The following is a 19,041-nucleotide window of genomic DNA, read 5'->3' as shown; positions in this document are numbered from 1 at the left end:
CATTGACTATTGAGGTACCAGACGAAGAGCTGCAGATGTAAGCACTTGATGTGCACTGCATCTAATGGGCTATTGAAGCAACTAGGATCATGAATACTATGGATTCTACATTGCTATACTTCGAAGCATACAATTCTTTGTACCTCAGACTAGCTCAAAGTCCAAAGGCGTTGGGGCATCAGTACCAATATAGGTTTCGAAGACCTAACCGAAATCGGATAACAATAGGATCAAACACGAATACGACCGACCAAAGAAGATCAAGCATAAGCTCAAGCAGTAATTCTCACCTGCCTAGTTTAAGAAATTCATCGCAGGAAACTTATCAGACCCCCATCCCAAACTCCATTGCATTGCGCAAGTACAAGCCACATCTCCTTGTCACAACAAGTCTCATTAACATCAACTATCAACTCAACACGAAGTTGAGCACCTACAGTACTATCACCTCCGGTAAAAGGTGAACACCACAACTCTCAATTGAACAGGTGTTTTTGTACGATTTAAGTATCAATCTGCATAGTTAAGGAATATACTATACCTATCAACTTCAATAACATTACAATCGGAAATACATAATAGTATGATCTGACTGTCGTACGTATCAACACCACAGACATTACAGTAGAAAATTGATGATAGCATAATAGAGAACTTGAGAGGAAATACAACCTAATACACCAGTAATAACTATTTTGCAGCAACCCCCAGATTATTTCTCAAGTTGGAGATACATGAAAAAAGGGGAATCTCACAAAAATCTAGATACATAAAAGAATGGAGAATAGGTACCAAACCAACAAAGGAAAGGAGAAATTCACACCAAACGATCCTTTAAACTAGCACAAACACTTTTGGCTACAACTTACTCAAAGCAAATCCCAACTGAGTCGCGGTTGGACAGCTGCAGCATGGGTGCTTGGTGTGGTTGTAGGTGATGAGAAATGGTCCAGCAATGGCGCTGGCATGGAATCAAACGTTTCCCATTGTGTCGTTATAACTACAGACCCTGAGGTTGAGTTCTTTGATGGCTGTTGTTGTTTGGTTTTTACCGATTTTTCGTGTTGAACTGGTGATGATGCTTGCTTATTGGAATGCCTTTGATGCTGCTGAGCTAGGGAAGGTTGGTCTTTTGTAACTGAATTTTTTATCTTCAATACATCTAATGTTTCAACACACTTTTGCACTCTTCTCACCTGCAAACATATATCACATTTTTTTAAAGATTTTTTATTTATGAATTAAACTAAGTTCACTAGCTATGCGTTAATACCTGATTTTTTCTCTGCAACTTCACATCACCTTCAGCAATAATGCCATCTAATTGAACCAGCTGATTCATCAATAACTCTGTCAGATTTATCAAATCCTTTTCTACAACTCTCCCACCTTTGGAAATTATAGATTCCAGTGCAGAAACCTAGACAATCAAAATGCACGTAACAATTATCCACAATACCTATATTTTCATCGAAAATCGAGTGTATATTTGTTCCAATTTATATCTCTTATTTAATTGGTTAAAAAACGAATGATTTCTTTCTAAATTCGAAAATAATTTAATTAAATTTTTTATTTTACCTTTACTGAAATGTTATCGCTATGCCAATATATATGATTTATTTCACACTATAAGTTTTAAAAGTTTTTTTCTCTCTCTCTATTACCTGTCTAGCCAGCCTATCGACTTCCAAAGTGATCTCTGATATTGTTTTAGCAGCCTTCTCCACTTTAGCATTCTTTCTCATCTCGAGGTACCGTTTTTCTTGGCTAATTGGGTCTTCCATTAGAACAATTTTGGACTTATCCTTCACTCCAGCAATATCAAGAAATGCTTTATTGTCTCTCTCTTTATCCTTATACAGTAATTTCTGATCTTGGTGGTGCAATCCCGTTGGCCCCGTCAGCATCTTCTTCAGTTCCCCTGCAATTTGACAACATAAATTCACAAACAAAATCAAAACACAATTGGAAATACAAAGACGCTATATAAATGCAGTACTCCCTTTGTTCCAATTTGTTTGACATAATTTGAGTATAATTTAAAATTTAAAGAGAAAAGAATTTTTTTAATACATAGCATAATTGTTGGGTAGCAATAATAAAACTTGTGTTTTTAAACATGTCATTACAGTTTATTATTAAGATAAAAATGAGAACTATAAAGTTAATTATTTTTATTATATAAATATATTTTTTCGGTAAACGAATTAACTTTAAATAATGTTAAACAAATGGTAAAGAGAGAGTACTACTTAAGTTACAACATACCAAAGGTTGCTTGAGAACTGATATTGATCTCGTGGTAAATGGAGTGATACTTGACCCGGACCCGAATAGTAGGTGGAGGAGGACGGTTTTCACAATCCGGGTTTCGTTTCTGGACCAGCATTCCACTGGGCCTCAGCTCCCACTCCTTCTCGCCCGCATCAGAGCTACCGTTCATCATCGGCGGCATTCCGGTGGTTTTCGTCTTCATTTGCATCATTTTTTGAGTTTATAGGCTAAAGAATGTATGTAGAGATGATTTGAATTGCTAACGTTGAATTTTGAGGAAGGAGATCAAAGCATTGACTTTTGACACTGAAAGATCTACAGTTGCGTCAGTGTCTAAGCATCTAACTGCCAGTGACACGTGTGTACAGAGAAAATGCCGAGAGAAAGAGAGAGGTGTGTTTACCAAGAATTGAAAGAGAGCTGAAATTGAGAAGGAATAGCAGATCTTATTTGAAGAGCTGAAAATGTAAAGAATCAAAAGGTAAGCGTCAAATTTGCCAAAAATGTCGAGACACTCGGCCAATCTGAAAAACCACAGATTTGTCCTATTATTCAGCTTAGGATTTCAATGTTAAAAATGAATCAAAATCCTGGCTTCACCACCAGAAACTGAAGAAAAAGAAAGTGGAGTAATTAATTTGCCATCTGTTAGGTTTGTTCAGCCTGTGGAGAAGGCTGGAAGAAGTAGGAGGAGAGAGAGATGAAAATAAGATACTTCAAAAATATGTATAAATAAATGAGTGGACAGCGAAACACAAGAAAGAAGCAGAGAACTCTGCTACAGAATTACTTATTTTTTAAAAGGTATAATGTCCATTTAATTATTGGTAGTATATCATTATTATTAAGGTTGTTGTTAGATAATAATTGGAGAAATGAGGCCAAGGGAAGTAGCCAGAGGCTTGTGCATAAAGCTTATGAGTAACATGAAAAAGGTAGAAAAATGAAAACTAAAACCGCTTAAAGAAAAGGAGAATGACGAAGGCTGAAAAGTGAAAAGAAATCCTAAGACTTTTTCACCAAGCTACTACAGGTGTACAATGCAATTATGCAGGTAAGTACATACACTCATCATTTTATTTGCACTAATGATTTCTATGTTGATTATGGATACCAATCTAGAACACTCGAAACAATGATTATTACATAGACCCAATAAAATTTCCAAGGAATAATTAATATTATTGAAGAGTTAAATATAGGGCTAACGCAAGTGAACTCTATTCGTCCCGCTGTAGTTTACCTAAATATCTATTAAAATCTAATTGATAGTTGCCTTCAATGACAAAGTTAAGAATTTTAACAAGGATATTCAAAAAATTTGAACATCTGACTTTAAGCAATTTTGGGACTATCTTTGCCACAACAATAAAAATTCCACTTATATCAAGGAAATTTAAAAGTTTATATACATAGAGAAAAAATTATTTTTATACTATTTAGGCAATATAAGTTTCCGGCAAAGGGATTTATTGGTTTTGTGGTTCTTTACAAACTTATTTTTAGTTTTATGACCCTAGCTGTCTTTTTTTTTCACATCAGAAATTTACTTTTACACATAAGAGATTTGTTTTTTTACATATAAGAGATATGAAAAGGTCATTTTCTTAATTTTAAATTATAAAGGGGCATGATGTACAATAGCACAAGGATTCAATTAAACCTCCTTCATTTACTGTATCTTTATATATTAGTGGTGGCAAAATGGATAAAAGAAAACCGTTAATCACCCATATTATCCATTAAAAAATAGGTTGGATAATGAACTTTTTAAAAACGGGTCAAATATGGATAAGAATAACTATATTATATACTTGGAAAACGGATAACCAATGGATAACTAATGAGTTTAACTTTTACATTTGTAAGCCTCAAATTGGGGTTCCTCAAGTTTGGGAAACTAGAAATTCTCCCAAAAGCAATCATATTCAAGAAGTCATCCGCCGGTTAACCCATTTTTTATCCGTATTAAATATCGGTTGGGTCGAATAATTTATCCGTTTTTGCATTAAGCGTTTTTTACTCGACGCATATCTTGTTATGTTGAGGAAGAGGCAAACCCGAAAATAAAGAAGATAAAAAACACCAAATTTTAACGTGGAAAACCCTTCAAATCGAAGGTAAAAACCACGGGATCACAAAGATCCAAAAAGCTCCACTATAACAATAAGAGGGTTACAAAAGTTCTCCAAATTGGCTACACAACAAGGGCCAAACACGGAGCAACAATAGCAACAAGAGCAACAACTAATCAATTGAAGAAAGAGTATAATCCACAAAATGAAGCTGTTGTTCGAGGCTCGAAATCAGATGCTATGAGCCTCCAAATCCGATCTTCACCATTCAAATCCAAGACCAAGATGTTACGAACTCTCAGTCAAAATTTCAGCCCGGTCCAATGGTTAACGAATCGGAAAACGTGATTTGAAGTTGGCTGGTCGGAATAAAAATCTGCAGCAAAAGAAATATTTTTCTTCTCTCTTCTCTCTTGATGACAGCTCTCTCTAAGCCACTCTTATGTGCTTAAGTCTTTCAAATACTTGTATCAATGAGCATAGAATAATTCTCTAAGGTTGTCCTATTTATAGATCATGAGTGGTGCTTTCTCTTAAAGCCAAAACCTACTCAAAATAGGAATAAACCAAATCCAATTCCAAATAGGATTGGAAACCAAAAGAGAATAGGATTAGGCCATTGAGCCTTTGGCTGGACAACATGGGCATGTGCCCAACAAACTCCCCAGCCAAGGGGCTAAATGTGTCTTCAAGTAGAGGAACTATTGACAGGCTTCATGCCTGCCAATTTTCTTCAAAATTCATGTTTATCTGCAGCCACCGCCTTTGTCAACATATCCGAAGGATTTTCATCAGTGTGTATCTTCTCAACCTCAAATAACTTCTCTTCCACGGCCATTCGTATCCAATGATACTTTATATTTATATGTTTGGTCTTAGAATGAAAAGTGGAGTGCTTGGTGAGACAGATAGCACTCTGATTATCACAAAATAAGATGTACCTTGGCTGCTCAAAGCCAAGATCATTAATAAAATCCTTCATCCATAATAGTTCTTTGGCACCTTCTGTGACAGCAATATATTCGGCTTCTGTGGTGGATAGAGCTATGCACTTCTGTAGTCTAGATTGCCAAGAAACAGCTCCCCCTGCAAAAGTGATCAAATAACCGGAAGTGGATCTTGAATTATCAAGATTGCCTCCTAAATCAGAGTCTGTGTAACAAACAAGTTCAGGCTTGCCATTGCCAAAGCACAGCTTCAAATCTGCAGTACCTTTCAAATACCTTAATATCCATTTTACTGCATCCCAATGTTGTTTTTATTAGAAAGGAATCTGCTAACAGTACCAACGGCATGTGCAATATCTGGTCTAGTGCAAACCATAGCATACATCAAGCTACAACGGCAGAAGAGTAAGGAATACGAGACATCTCCTTTTTCTCTTCATCAGTAGATGGACTTTGACTAATACTGAATTTGAAGTGTTTAGCAAGAGGTGTACTAACCACTTTTGCATCTGTCATATTGAACCTCTTGGTTACCTTATCAATGTATTGCTTTTGGGACAGAAATAACTCATTTCTGTCTCTATGTCGGTGGATTTGAATGCCCAAGATTTTCTTTGCTGGCCCCAAGTCCTTCATCGCAAACGATTTGCTCAACTGCTTCTTAAGGACTGTGATTCTGGATTTATTCTTACCAACAATAAGCATATCATCCACATAAAGTAATAAAATAATAAAATCATCATCAGAGAACTTCTGGAAGAATACACAGTGGTCTGAAGAAGTTTTCTTATACCCTTATTCTTCTATGACAGATTCAAACTTCAAATACCATTGCCTTGGAGCTTGTTTCAATCCATACAGGCTCTTTTTTAATTTGCAGACATAATTTTCTTTTCCCTTAGTTACAAAACCCTCAGGTTGCTCCATATAAATCTCCTCATCTAAATCACCGTGAAGAAAAGCAGTCTTGACATCCATCTGCTCAACCTCTAAATCTAGACTTGCGGCTAAGCCTAGAACCACACGAATAGAAGACATCTTCACAACAGGGAAGAAAATTTCATCAAAGTCAACTCCCCTTCTTCTAGCCAAAACCTTTAACAACTAACCTCGCCTTGTATCTAGGCACAGAGGTATGGTTATCTTGCTTTATTCTGAATATCCATTTGTTAGATAAAGCTCTCTTACCTTTCAGCAATTTCACTAACTCATATGTGCCATTCTCATTGAGTGACTTCATCTCATCTTCCATCGCTTCGATCCACTGATCTTTATGAGTATCTTGTATGGCTTCATCATAATTCTCAGGTTCTTCCATGTCAGTCAAAAGTACATACTCATCAGGAGGATAGCGCATGGATTTTTGCTTCTCCCTTGTAGATCTTCTAAGAGAGGTTTCAGGAGCATTCGAAGTAGTTACCTGTGCAGGAATTGGTTGCTGATCAACCACAACTTCATCAACTGGAGCATCCATAACATCTACACCATGATGATCATTTTGATCTTGATCACTATCTCCATCATTGTCTTGGGTTCCTTCATGTGCAATAGGTGCCTTAGCAATTGAAACTGGATCAATATCAACTAAGCTCTCATTACTCTGAGAATCTATCTTCTCAGCTTTGTCAATATCTTCAATAATTTGGTCTTCAAAGAATATTGCATCACGAGTTCTAATAAGTTTATTATCAATTGGATCATAAAAATGATACCCAAACTCATCTTACCATAACCGATAAAGATGCATTGCTTAGTTTTGACATCCAGTTTCGATCTCTCATCTTTAGGAATATGCACACAAGCTTTACACCCAAAAACTCTCAGGTGATCATAAGAAACATCTTTGGCAAACCAAACTCTGTCTGGGACATCACCATCCAAAGCAACAACAGGAGACAAATTGATAACATAGGCAACAGTGTTAAGTGCTTCCGCCCAAAATGTATTTGGAAGTTTAGCCTCTGAAAGTAAGCATCTAACTCTCTCAACTAGAGTTCTATTCATCCTCTCTGCCAAACCGTTCAATTGAGGTGTCTTGGGCGGAGTTTTCTGATGACGAATTCCTTGTTCCTTGCAATAGTTATCAAAGGGATTCTACCACCATTGTCAGTGCGAATACATTTTAATTTCTTCCCCGTCTGTCTCTTAGCTAAGGACTGAAATTCCTTAAACACGCCAAGTGCTTGATCTTTAGATTTCAAAGGATACACCCAGAGCTTACGAGAATGATCATCAATGAAGGTCACAAAGTAAAGTGCACCACCTTTTGACTTTACTTTAAAAGGACCACACAAATCAGAGTGTACTAGCTCCAATAAATCAGGCTTTCTTGAGGGAGGATGAATATGAAAGGAAACCCTTTTCTGTTTGCCAGCTAAACAATGGATACACCTTTTCAGCTTTGCTTGTTTCAATCCAGAAAGCAAATTTTTCTTAGCCAAATACGTAATCCCCCTATCGCTCATATGACTCAATCTTCTGTGCCACAATTCTGATAAAGTATCACCTTTCACCATATTTAATAGAGCCCTGTGTCACATATAAATAACCAGACTTGACTCCGCGAGCCACTACTAACGAGCCCTTAGTGAGCTTCCATTGACCATTAAAGAGGGTATTATGGTAACCTTCATCGTCTAATCTTCCTGCGGAGATCAAATTGAAAGGAAAGTCTGGAGCATGCTTGACATCTTTAAGAACTAACGTTGAACCATTATTAGTTTTCAAACAAACTGTGCCAATACCAAACACCTTAACTTCACTGGCATTGCCCATCTTCAACACTCTAGAACCAACAGCAGTATAAGATGAGAAAAAATCTTTTCTTGGTGTAACATGTGAGGTAGCTCCAGAATCTACTATCCAGCTAGTCTCATGGGATACCAAATTGATGACGTTCTCATCATAAGCAAAAAGAAGGTCATCTCGAACAATAGCAGCAACATTGTTCTCGTTATTTTCAACTTTCTTTCCTTCTCTAGTGTCTTGATTCAACTTGCGGCAAAACCTTTTGATGTGTCCTTTCTTGCCATAGTGGTTGCATATAACATTATAGTATTTGGACCTTGACTTACTTCTACTTTTACCTCTATTCCTTGAGCCTCTTGTTCTATCTCTCCCCCGGTCTTCTGTAACCAAGATATCTGCTTGTGAGGACGAACCCTGAGATTTTCTCCTTACTTCCTCGTTCAACACACCACTCTTGGCATATTCCATGGTCACCTTACCTCCAGGAGCTCAATTTGTCAAAGAAACACGAAGAGTTTCCCAAGAGTCTGGCAGAGTATTAAGAAGCCAAAGTCCTTGTATCTCATCATCAAAATTAACCCCCATTCCAGATAGTTGATCAAGGACGCCCTGAAAATCATTTATGTGATCAATAATAGGGATGCCTTCCTTGTATTTAAAGGTCATCAATTGCTTTAGCAAAAATAATTTGTTGTTCCCGGTTTTTGAAGCATAAAGAGTCTCTAGCTTTTCCCACAATGATCTCGTATGTATCTCGTTCACAATATGGTTGCGAACATTATCTTCAACCCATTGTCGAATATATCCACATACTTGTTGGTGCTCGAAATCCCAATCTTCATCGGATATACTCTCGGGTTTATGAGCTGAAAAAACGGGTAGATGCATCTTCTTCACGAACAACAAGTCTTTCATCTTGCTTCTCCAAACATTATATTTTCTCCCATTTAAACATATCATCTTGCTCATATTCGCCTCCATTCCGTAACAACCCGGATAAATAACCAAGGCTCTGATACCACTGTTATGTTGAGGAAGAGGCAAACCCGAAAATAAAGAAGATAAAGAACACCAAATTTTAACGTGGAAAACCCTTCAAATTGAAGGTAAAAACCACGGGATCACAAAGATCCAAAAAGCTCCAATATAACAATAAGAGAGTTACAAAAGTTCTCCAAATTGGCTACACAACAAGGTCCAAAAACGGAGCAACAATAGCAACAAGAGCAACAACTAATCAATTGAAGAAAGAGTATAATCCACAAAACGAAGCTGCTGTTCGAGGCTCAAAATCAGATGCTACGAGACTCTAAATCCGATCTCCACCGTTCAAATTCAAGACCAAGATGTTACGAACTCTCAGACAAAATTTCAGCCCGATCCAACGGTTAACGAATCGGAAAACGTGATTTGAAGTTGGCTGGTCGGAATAAAAATCTGCAGCAAAACAAATACTTTTCTTCTCTCTTCTCTCTTGATGAAAGCTCTCTATAAACCAATCTTATGTGCTTAAGTCTTTCAAAGACTTGTATCAATAAGCATAGAATAATTCTCTAAGGTTGTCCTATTTATAGATCATGAGTGGTGCTTTTTCTTAAAGCCAAAACCCACTCAAAATAGGAATAAACCAAATCCAATTCCAAATAGGATTGGAAACCAAAAGAGAATAGGATTAGGCCATTGGGTCTTTGGGCCTTTGGCTGAACAACATGGGCATGTGCCCAACATATCTGACCCGACACGCCCGTTTTGCCTACCCTACTTTGTATTAAGACTAATTTACATGAATTTTATACCGATATAACTATAATTAGGTACGAGCAAGGGCAGATAAACTCATTAATTTTAGCTTAAATTTTGTATATGTATTAAAAATATAATAAATGTGTACAAAAAATTAAATTCATAACCGAATTACTGACACCTGAGACCAGTGTTAATTGTTATGGCACTCATTTCACGTTTATTGTATGTAATAATAATTAGTTTTGATCATGAATTTATGCCACTAAACTGTTAGAGAATTCCTTTCGATGGGGCCGGTGGCGTGCGTATGGTTTAGGCAGGCAGTCGCCTTATGTCACTGCTGCTCATCCGACACTGATTCATGTTACTTTCTCAACTTCTTTGTTGTCTTCTTCTTGTACAAATGGTATCTGGCCAATGAACAATTAGCCAACTGTTTGCTCAGCTCCAAAATCCAAAGCAAGTCCACTACTGCATTTTATTTTAGGCAAAATACCACGGATTATTAGTTACAGTCTTAAACTATTCGTGGTCTTAGTTACCCCTCTCAACTAGGTATTTTGAGAGTCATTACCCCCCTCGATGCTGATGTGGCAAATTGTGTGAGTGCACTTGCCTGCCACGTAGATTTTTCTGTATATGTGACATTTTTTTTTTGAAAAATAAAATATATTTTTACCTTTTTAAGTATGTTACTTTTTAAGATAATTTTTTTCGAATACAATTTATAATAAAACTTGAAGAACTACATTATTTAGGCTAAAAAATTTTATTTGGCTAAAAATAATAAAGTTTTAGTTAATCTTTTTTTGAATTTGACATGAAAATAAAGATTTCTACAATTGAAATAAATAGTCGAGGCATCTAAAAAGTTATAAAATACATGGTTTGAAATTAATTAATTTGACTATAATATTTTATATAGCTCTAATTATGGTGCTCTAAAAATATATATATATATATATATATATATATTTTTTTTACAGATTTTACCTGAAAAAAGTAAAAATACACAGTTGAAATAAATAATTATTGTATCAAAAAGAAGAGATAAAAAGAGTGTACAATTGCAAAAAATAATTTACTCTATGGATACATTTTTAGAGCAATAAAAAAAGGGGGCAGCCTAGTGCACTAAGCTCCCGCTATGCGCGGGGTCCGGGGAAGGGCCGGACCACAATGGTCTATCGTACGCAGCCTTATCCTGCATTTCTGCAATAAGTATGTTAGAAATAATAAGTCATTTCTTGCAATTGTTCACTCTTCTTATTTCTTCTTTTAATGTAATAACTATTTATTTCAACTGTGTATTTTTACTTTTTTAGGTAAAATATGTAACAAGTAAATTTTTAGAGCACCATAGTTTAGAGTTATATAAAAAATTATAGCCAAAATAATTAATTTCAAACTATATATTTTTATAACTTTTTAGATGTCTTGACTATTTATTTCAATTGTATAAATCTTTATTTTCAGGTTAAATTCAAAAAAAGATTAACTAAAACTTTATTGTTTTTAGCCAAATAAAAAAATTTAGCCTAAATAATGTAGTTCTATCCAAGTTCTATTACAAATTGTATTCGAAAAAAATTATCTAAAAAAGTAACATACTTAAAAAGGTAAAAATATATTTTATTGTTCAAAAAATGCCACATATACAAAAAAATCCACGTGGTAGGCGACCACACAATTTGCCACATCAGCGTCCAGGGGGGTAATGGCTCTCAAAAGGCTTAGTTGATGTATGGGTCAAAATCTGACCACTAGATGGTTATCATTAAAGGGAATGGTAATGGGTCGACCAAGCCGTGGTTGTGCCAATGAGGCGTAATGGCGACGAGTATCTCAGTCACTGCCGAGATCGAGACATCATAAGGCTTACACAGAAGAACATAACATTGGGGCAAGTGAGGAGGAATCCGGTCATGAGAGGTCATGCTGGTTAAGAATCGTTGGGTAAAAAGGAAAATTGACAATATATATAAGGAGGGTAAAGCAGAAAGAGAGAGGAATCTGGGAATAAGGAGACGAAAGAGAAGATAAGGGAGAGACCTCCAAGGAACAAAGGAAGAAGTCTAGATTTTGGGTTACAAACCTTTGTAATCTCCATTGTTGAATCAATAAAGCTAGATCTCATAGTTATTAACAAGATTTCTTCCCTATCTTCTTTGCTTTTACAAATACGAAATAGTATATCAAAGTTGTAAGCTTATTATTTACATTTAATGTCTTTCAATCATCCTAAAAAAATATTGCATAAACTCGATCTCTTTGATTTTAGTATCCAGTATGCTTAGATCTAAAGCCGATTATGTTGGGCTAAGATTTACCCTCTACTTTATCATTTATTGGTTTAACTAAAAGGCTTGCACTTTTTTGTCAAACAATTTGGCGTCGTCTGTGGGGATTTCTTAGCCAAATTCTTTAGTTTCCTTTAGATCTAGAACCAACCAAGTATTACTTCCAGGCAGTTACAACCTCACCATCTCGGTGACAATGCCAACTTGGAAAGAATGGTAGATAAGTTTTTGAAATAACCGTATCAATCTAGGTTAGATCCCTACACAAAATAAAAATTATGACCGATGTCTATACGAGACCCATACCCCACCCGTAACGGTGGGTTTAGCAAGTCATATGCACGATCGAAGTAGACCACGGTCACTATGTGCTTGGCATGACCGCGATCCCATGCGATGTATTCACCCTGTATACCGACCTGTACTTCCACCCCTTGGGAAGGGATGATAACCTACTGCATGACCCTTTGGAAGATCAGGCATATCCCACATTATTTTTGTATCACGCACGCTAGATGATTTATAAACAAAGCATGACATGTTTCCCTTATTGTTTACGCATATCGGACTGAAACTCGGCCTCGATGTCCCAACGGGTGAGGTAAGCCCAACTCACGAGAAGCCTAGACGCAGCTAAATAGCGAAGCTAAACGTGGCTGCCAAATTAGAAACCACTATCTGAGTACTAGGCGGAGCGAGTAACCCTACAACGTCGCCCCTCCTTTCACCAGCTTGCTAGACTGAAGTAACAGACAATTTCATTTGGGTTTATCTTCACTCTTTTGTTAGCTCGAAACAGGAATGCGAACACTTGCACAGGCACGCAAGCGATGGACCAACACCGCCGAAACACCCCAGGAAATGGTTCTGTAGCATGCCATCTCGCAAGTGATGACCGAGCAAAACCTTCTAAGCCGCATCGTATCACAAATAACAGAAATGGCTCGGTACAGATCAACTATCGAAAAACAATCTCCAGTAAAAGCAAAATCAAGCAAACTGGGACTCACCTATGAAACACGCGGCATTCTCCAATAAAAGCAAAATTGAGCGAACTGGGACTCACCTAGGAAACACACGGTACTCTCTAGTAAAAGCAAAATTAAGCAAACCATGACTCGCCCCGATGCACGCGTAAACAACACGACAACGATTAATGTTACCCAACGGAAATAACACAACGGGTTTCAATTTCGACCTTGCTCGAAATAACACCCCTACGGCCATCGGCCTTCGCCAAAAGAGAAGTTCGACCTCGCTCGAATTTACAACGGGTTCTAATTTCAACCTTGCTCGAAATAACACCCCTACGAACATCGGCCTTCTCCAAAAGAGAAGTTCGACCTCGCTCGAATTTACAACGAGTTATAATTTTGACCTTGCTCGAAATAACACCTCTACGGCCATCGGCCTTCGCCAAAAGAGAAGTTTGACCTCGCTCGAATTTACAACGGGTTATAATTTCAACCTTGCTCGAAATAACACCCCTACGGCCATCGTCCTTCGCCAAAAGAGAAGTTCGACCTCTTTCGAATTCACAACGGGTTATAATTTCGACCTTGCTCGAAATAACACCCCCACGGCCATCGGCCTTTGCCAAAAGAGAAGCTCGACCTCGCTCGAATTTACAACGGGTTATAATTTTGACCTTGCTCGAAATAATACCCCTACGGCCATCGACCTTCTCCAAGAGAGAAGTTCGACCTCGCTCGAAGACACATGGAAAAATTGACCGCCTAAATTAGTAGGTCAAAATTCAGTCCCACTTGAGTATACAAGTCGGAACTGACTTCGCCCAAAGAGGGCGAATCTAAATTCAACCTCGTCCGAATTAAGGTTGGTTCCGCCTGAGCTGGTAAACCGGAAGCCGACCTCACCATATCTCGCAAGTTCGAACTCGCAATCAAAAGAGTCAGGGACTCGTCATAGTGGAAATCAAAAGATATACAAATGAAGACGAAACAACTATTTTATTCAAATGTACATGCGCGACAGCCGCACCTTACAAGGGGCCGAAACGGGCCCTTGGGAAAAGATNTACAAGGTTATGCTCTTGTGGAAAATGGTCCATCTACCACATGCCTTGCTCACATGCCATCAAGTGCTTTCAACAAGTTGGTTTAGGTGCAACCAACTATGTTGATCAACAATATAGTGTTGCGAAGTACCTAAACACATATAGTGGGCAGTTGCAGCCAGTGGGTGCTGAGCATTATTGGCCGCTTGAACCATTTAAAATGGTGTGTAACAAGTCCTATTTGCGTCGAATACAGGTGCAGAAGAGAACGCGTATACGAAACCAAATGGATGTTAGTGATACCGTTTATGCGCGCAGATGTGGTATATGCTCGCAAACAGGACATGACCGTCGAAAATGTCCTTCGGCTGGTTTGGGTGGCAATTGTACTCAAGCTCGTGGTGGTCCTTCTTCTATTATGCCTAACTATCAATGAGTTTATGTTGTAATATTTAGTTGTTTTGTTTAAGTTGCAAGTTTTATAAAATAAAATTATGTTTGTTAATTATGAGTTGAACTTTTCCATTTCAGTTTTTTAATGATATTAAAAAAAATTATATATTCGGAAGAACTGGAAACAACATTGAAATATAATAAAGCTAATTAATTTAATTTTAATTATGTTTGTTATTTTATATATGTGTGTTGTCTTGTGGAACTGACATAAAGTTGTTTCGTACCCGTCGGAACCTTTAACATGCAACGCATAGCGCGGTTAAATACTACGTTATGTGTGTATATAGCGCGGTTAAATAATACGTTATGTGTGTTGTCTTGTCGAACTGAAAAGGCTGGCCAACTGACATAAAGTTGTTTCGTACCCGTCAGAACCTTTAACACGCAACGCATAGCGCGGTCAAATACTACGTTATGTGTGTTGATATAGTGCGATTAGATACTACGTTATGTGTGTTGTCTTGCCAAACTGAAAAGGCTGCTCAACTGACATAAAGTTGTTTCGTATCCGTCAGAACCTTTAACATGAACTCATAACGCGGTCAAATACTACGTTATGTGTGTTGATATAGCGCGGTTAGATACTACGTTATGTGTGCTGTCTTGCCTATAAATAACGGGCTCATTCTAGTTATTTTCTGCTCTCAACAATAAGTAATAGCAAATCTGTCAAGAAAAGCAAGATTTTTTTAACGCAAAAATGGCTCAACCTCTTTATGTACCAAGGTGCGAGTGTGGAAAAAAATGCATGATGCAAAGATGTTGGATAATGGTGAAGTTGGACGGCGCTACTGGCACTGTATGAACAAGTTTTATAAGGTTCCCGACGAACCTATTTGCGATTTTGAGGTATGGGTTGATGAACCCTGTTATCAGGAATACTACAAAGAATATTTGCAGCATCTTCATAATGTGTGTTTACAACAGGGGGAACGTGAAAGAGAACATAAAAGAGAGGTTGCGGAGTTGAAAGCGAAACTTAAAGAGGTAGAAGAAGAAAAAAATAAGTTGAAAGAACAATTTAAGTGGTTGGAGCAGAAAATAATGGGCGGCAGGGACTAAACATTGACATGTATGTGTTTAGTGTGTTACTTTATCTTTATGTTTCCCGTGTCGTGTATTTTTATTTGTTAAACTGAATTTTAATTATGTTAAGTTGCTATGTTTGTGTTTGTGTTGTAGTATTAAACTAAATTAGTTGTACTGAACTAATTATATAAAAATTGTTGTTAATGTATATACAAAAGTATTATTTACATCAAATACAAAAAAAAAGTGAAGAAAATCAATGTGTCCCGCATCCAGTGTGCTTCAAAGCAGCCGCTGTCCTGAGGCGCATCGCATCCCGCCTGGGTACGCTATCGGGATCGTCATCATCAAGTCGCTTTCTTATAGCCGGATGCGCCGCAGCATGATCATCAGTGGTGCTGATAGGATCAGTAGAAGGGGCCGTCAGTCCAGTAGAAACCTACATAAGAATAGAAAGCTCAGTATAGCAAAGTATATAATAAGTCACAACAATTTAAATTGTCTTACCACCATCTCGTCGAGATCCTGAATGTAATCATCTATCGCAGTCATGTCAGCATCGCGTTCAGCCTTAAAAAGGAAATTAATAAAGTTATGGAAAATAAAGACAAATTCTAATTCAATACTAAGAAAACCATACCTGCGCCTGTGATGATGAACCATAACTCAGCCGGCACCCACTATGTAAATCTCGTGTTGGTCGCTCCTCACCAACAGTAGACGGGCCTGGAAAGTATGTATCCCAATCCACTCTAGAAAGGTCCGTGCCCGTGATCAATAATTGACTTGAGGGGGTCACTTGCGAAGTCCCTAGAGTGAGATCCATCCCAAGGTTGTATGACGGCATGTCCGTCTCATGTAGGCCACCCGACAGATCGACAACAACATAATCACCAGGGGCCTCAACGCCCCCTTGCTGGGGACCACCTCCTCTCCGCCCACCGCCACATCGTCCAGCACCCCCGCCTCGTTGGGGACCACCACCTCGTCGGGCACCACCACCTCGTGCCACACCAGGGCCTCGCTCGTACTGCTCTGGCTCCACATAATCAGGCATGTGTGCCAAATGCTGATCCTCCCGGGCTCGCTGCAGTGTCCGGGCATCCAACTCTATAAATCAACGGCTCTAATCCTGCAAGGCGGCCGCAGGATCGCCTACATAATCCTGCATCTATAGTCCCATCTGATAGATTGTATGTAGTCCAATAGCCTGCACAACGTATAAAATATAAACTACATATATTGCACTAAAATACAGTTATATAATTAATAATAACATAAAACATACCAGGGCCTTGTATCGCCCGGCGTATGGAACATACCGACCGCCAGCCTGATGAATAGGGTTCCCGATAAAAATTCGAGTGACGTGCCGGTACTAGGACATATACCTCTGAATAGCCACCTCCTAGATCTGTGTAGGTGGGGGCGGAATCATCTGATCTAGATGGTCCCAAATATGGATCTGCGCCGCTAACCATGCCATAAATGCGTCGTCCGCCCTGCAACGATCATCCCTCTGATAATGTGTAGGCTCCCATATAGCCCCCCTCGATATATACTGCGAGCGGCCAAACTGCTGAAGTACCCGCTCCGAGGCATGATGCTCCACAATATCGAGGCATATGAGTGGGGCAGAAGTGCTCCAAATCAGTCGACCGGCCGAGCAATAAGGTGGCATGGAAGCTATCAAATCGTCGCTGTATGGCATCCAGATGAACTATCAAATAAGAACATGAAACGTGAGTATGAGCAACACTAAGTTAATCAATACCAGGTAAGTTTAGGTACATATTTACCTGTGCACCCTCCAGCAGATCCAACACATCCCTACAGAGGGGGAGATTATGATGAGCATCATACTCTCGTGAAAGTGTACGGCGGAGAACCCACCTCCTGGCTAGAGGGACAAACGAAGGTGCTACATTAGGAGGTAATTATGGTCGAGGTGGCTGAAACTGCAATAACCGCTCCCAGGCCCAAACCTAACATACAAAGTTGACGTAAGGTTTAAGATAAATTCTAACTAGGTAGAGTTGGAGCTGATGAAGAGATTATTTGAATATGTTGTCACCTGTAGAAGCGGCATAAAACCACAAACATCTCTATGAGTGCCCATCCTCGCCCGGCACATCTGCCTATAAATGTTGCCGAGAACAGCAACACCCCAGCTGTAATAGGGTAACTCATCTAGCAGCTGAAGATGATGAAGAAATCTTAGGCTGACTAGGTTCCCCGAAGTTTTCGGGAACAAGACCCCTCCAAATAGAAGAAGCAACAACAACCTCGTATACCGGGTAATATGTATCTCTTCTGTATCATCGGTGATATCGGGGTGGACTACCTCTAGGTACTGTCTAATAGGGGTCAAAGTCAACCGACTGGCACCGGACGATGCAATCTCATCATGTGGCCTGAAACCCGTGAGTTGTTGCAGCATGTCCAAATAAGCATCACACAACATAGATCTCATAGCAATAGGCAGTGAAACGGCCATGCCATCAACGGGCAGGCCATGTAATACCTCCACGTCCTGCAGCGTGATGGTAGCCTCGCCAATGGGCAGGTGAAAAGTGTGCGTTTCCAGTCGCTACCGCTCAATCAACGCCGTGATCAAAGCCCAGTCAACCTGTATCCGCCCGATCTCAATAATCCTATAGAATCCCGTATCCTGGAGGCGATGGACTACACGCTCGTGGAGATCTCTGGGCCTCAGAAAATCCCACAGGTCGTCCACTCTCCTAGCGCGGAGAGTCTGGGACAGTAACTCTCCCTCCCATATATGGGCGGACCTATGATCGCCCTGAAGCACTAATAGCTCACGAGAGTAAGGGCCGGGATGTATAGGCGGCGTGTCCATGTCGTCAACTGTAAATTAAACAACATTAATTGTATGTTTATTATTTAATTGTACAAAGTATATATACCTATTGGGTTTCAGGCTCGATATTTGAGGCCCAGTAGCACCAAACTATCATGAATATTTATGTGTGTCAAATTCAATTTTTGATAATTTTGTGTGTGTTTGTTTTATAATTTAAATTCTTAATTTATAATTATTTAATTGTACAAAGTATATATACCTATTGGGTTCCAGGCTCGATATTTGAGAACCAGTAGCACCAAACTATCATGAATATTTATGTGTGTCAAATTTAATATTTTGATAATTTTGTGTGTGTTTGTTTTATAATTTACATTCTTAATTTTTAATTATTTAATTGTACAAAATATATATACCTTTTGGGTTCCAGGCTCGATATTTGAGGCCCAGTAGCACCAAACTATCATGAATATTTATGTGTGTCAAATTCAATTTTTTTTTGATAATTTTGTGTGTGTTTGTTTTATAATTTAAATTCTTAATTTATAATTATTTAATTGTACAAAGTATATATACTATTGGGTTTCAGGCTCGATATTTGAGGCCCAGTAGCACCAAACGA

General features: G+C 38.4%; 1 protein-coding gene across 1 annotated transcript; it reads right to left on the bottom strand.

The window, feature by feature from the left end:
• Positions 1 to 523: 523 nt before the first annotated feature.
• On the bottom strand, positions 524 to 3,018 carry LOC109218646 (BAG family molecular chaperone regulator 1-like). The gene is made up of 4 exons (XM_019383018.1): positions 2,272 to 3,018; positions 1,668 to 1,924; positions 1,274 to 1,420; positions 524 to 1,196 (listed from the first exon to the last, which is right to left on the bottom strand). The coding sequence occupies exons 1-4, from the start codon at positions 2,486 to 2,488 to the stop codon at positions 870 to 872; spliced, it is 948 nt and encodes a 315-aa protein (XP_019238563.1). The 5' UTR covers positions 2,489 to 3,018; the 3' UTR covers positions 524 to 869.
• Between the last annotated feature and the right edge of the window lie 16,023 nt (positions 3,019 to 19,041).

The sequence above is a fragment of the Nicotiana attenuata genome, unplaced genomic scaffold (assembly GCF_001879085.1).
Source record: "Nicotiana attenuata strain UT unplaced genomic scaffold, NIATTr2, whole genome shotgun sequence".
Lineage (NCBI taxonomy): Eukaryota > Viridiplantae > Streptophyta > Magnoliopsida > Solanales > Solanaceae > Nicotiana > Nicotiana attenuata.
The sequence above is the reverse complement of the archived record's forward strand: the minus strand, read 5'-3'. Positions and strand labels throughout refer to the sequence as shown.

Bases quoted from the DNA above. Each gene is read 5' to 3' on its own strand.
- LOC109218646 (XM_019383018.1), bottom strand. From the start codon at position 2,488: ATGATGCAAATGAAGACGAAAACCACCGGAATGCCGCCGATGATGAAC. The intron at 1,925-2,271 runs GTATGTTGTAAC...GTCAAATTGCAG, and splicing joins CAGTTCTCAAGCAACCTTTG to GGGAACTGAAGAAGATGCTG. The intron at 1,197-1,273 runs GTATTAACGCAT...ATATGTTTGCAG, and splicing joins AGTTGCAGAGAAAAAATCAG to GTGAGAAGAGTGCAAAAGTG.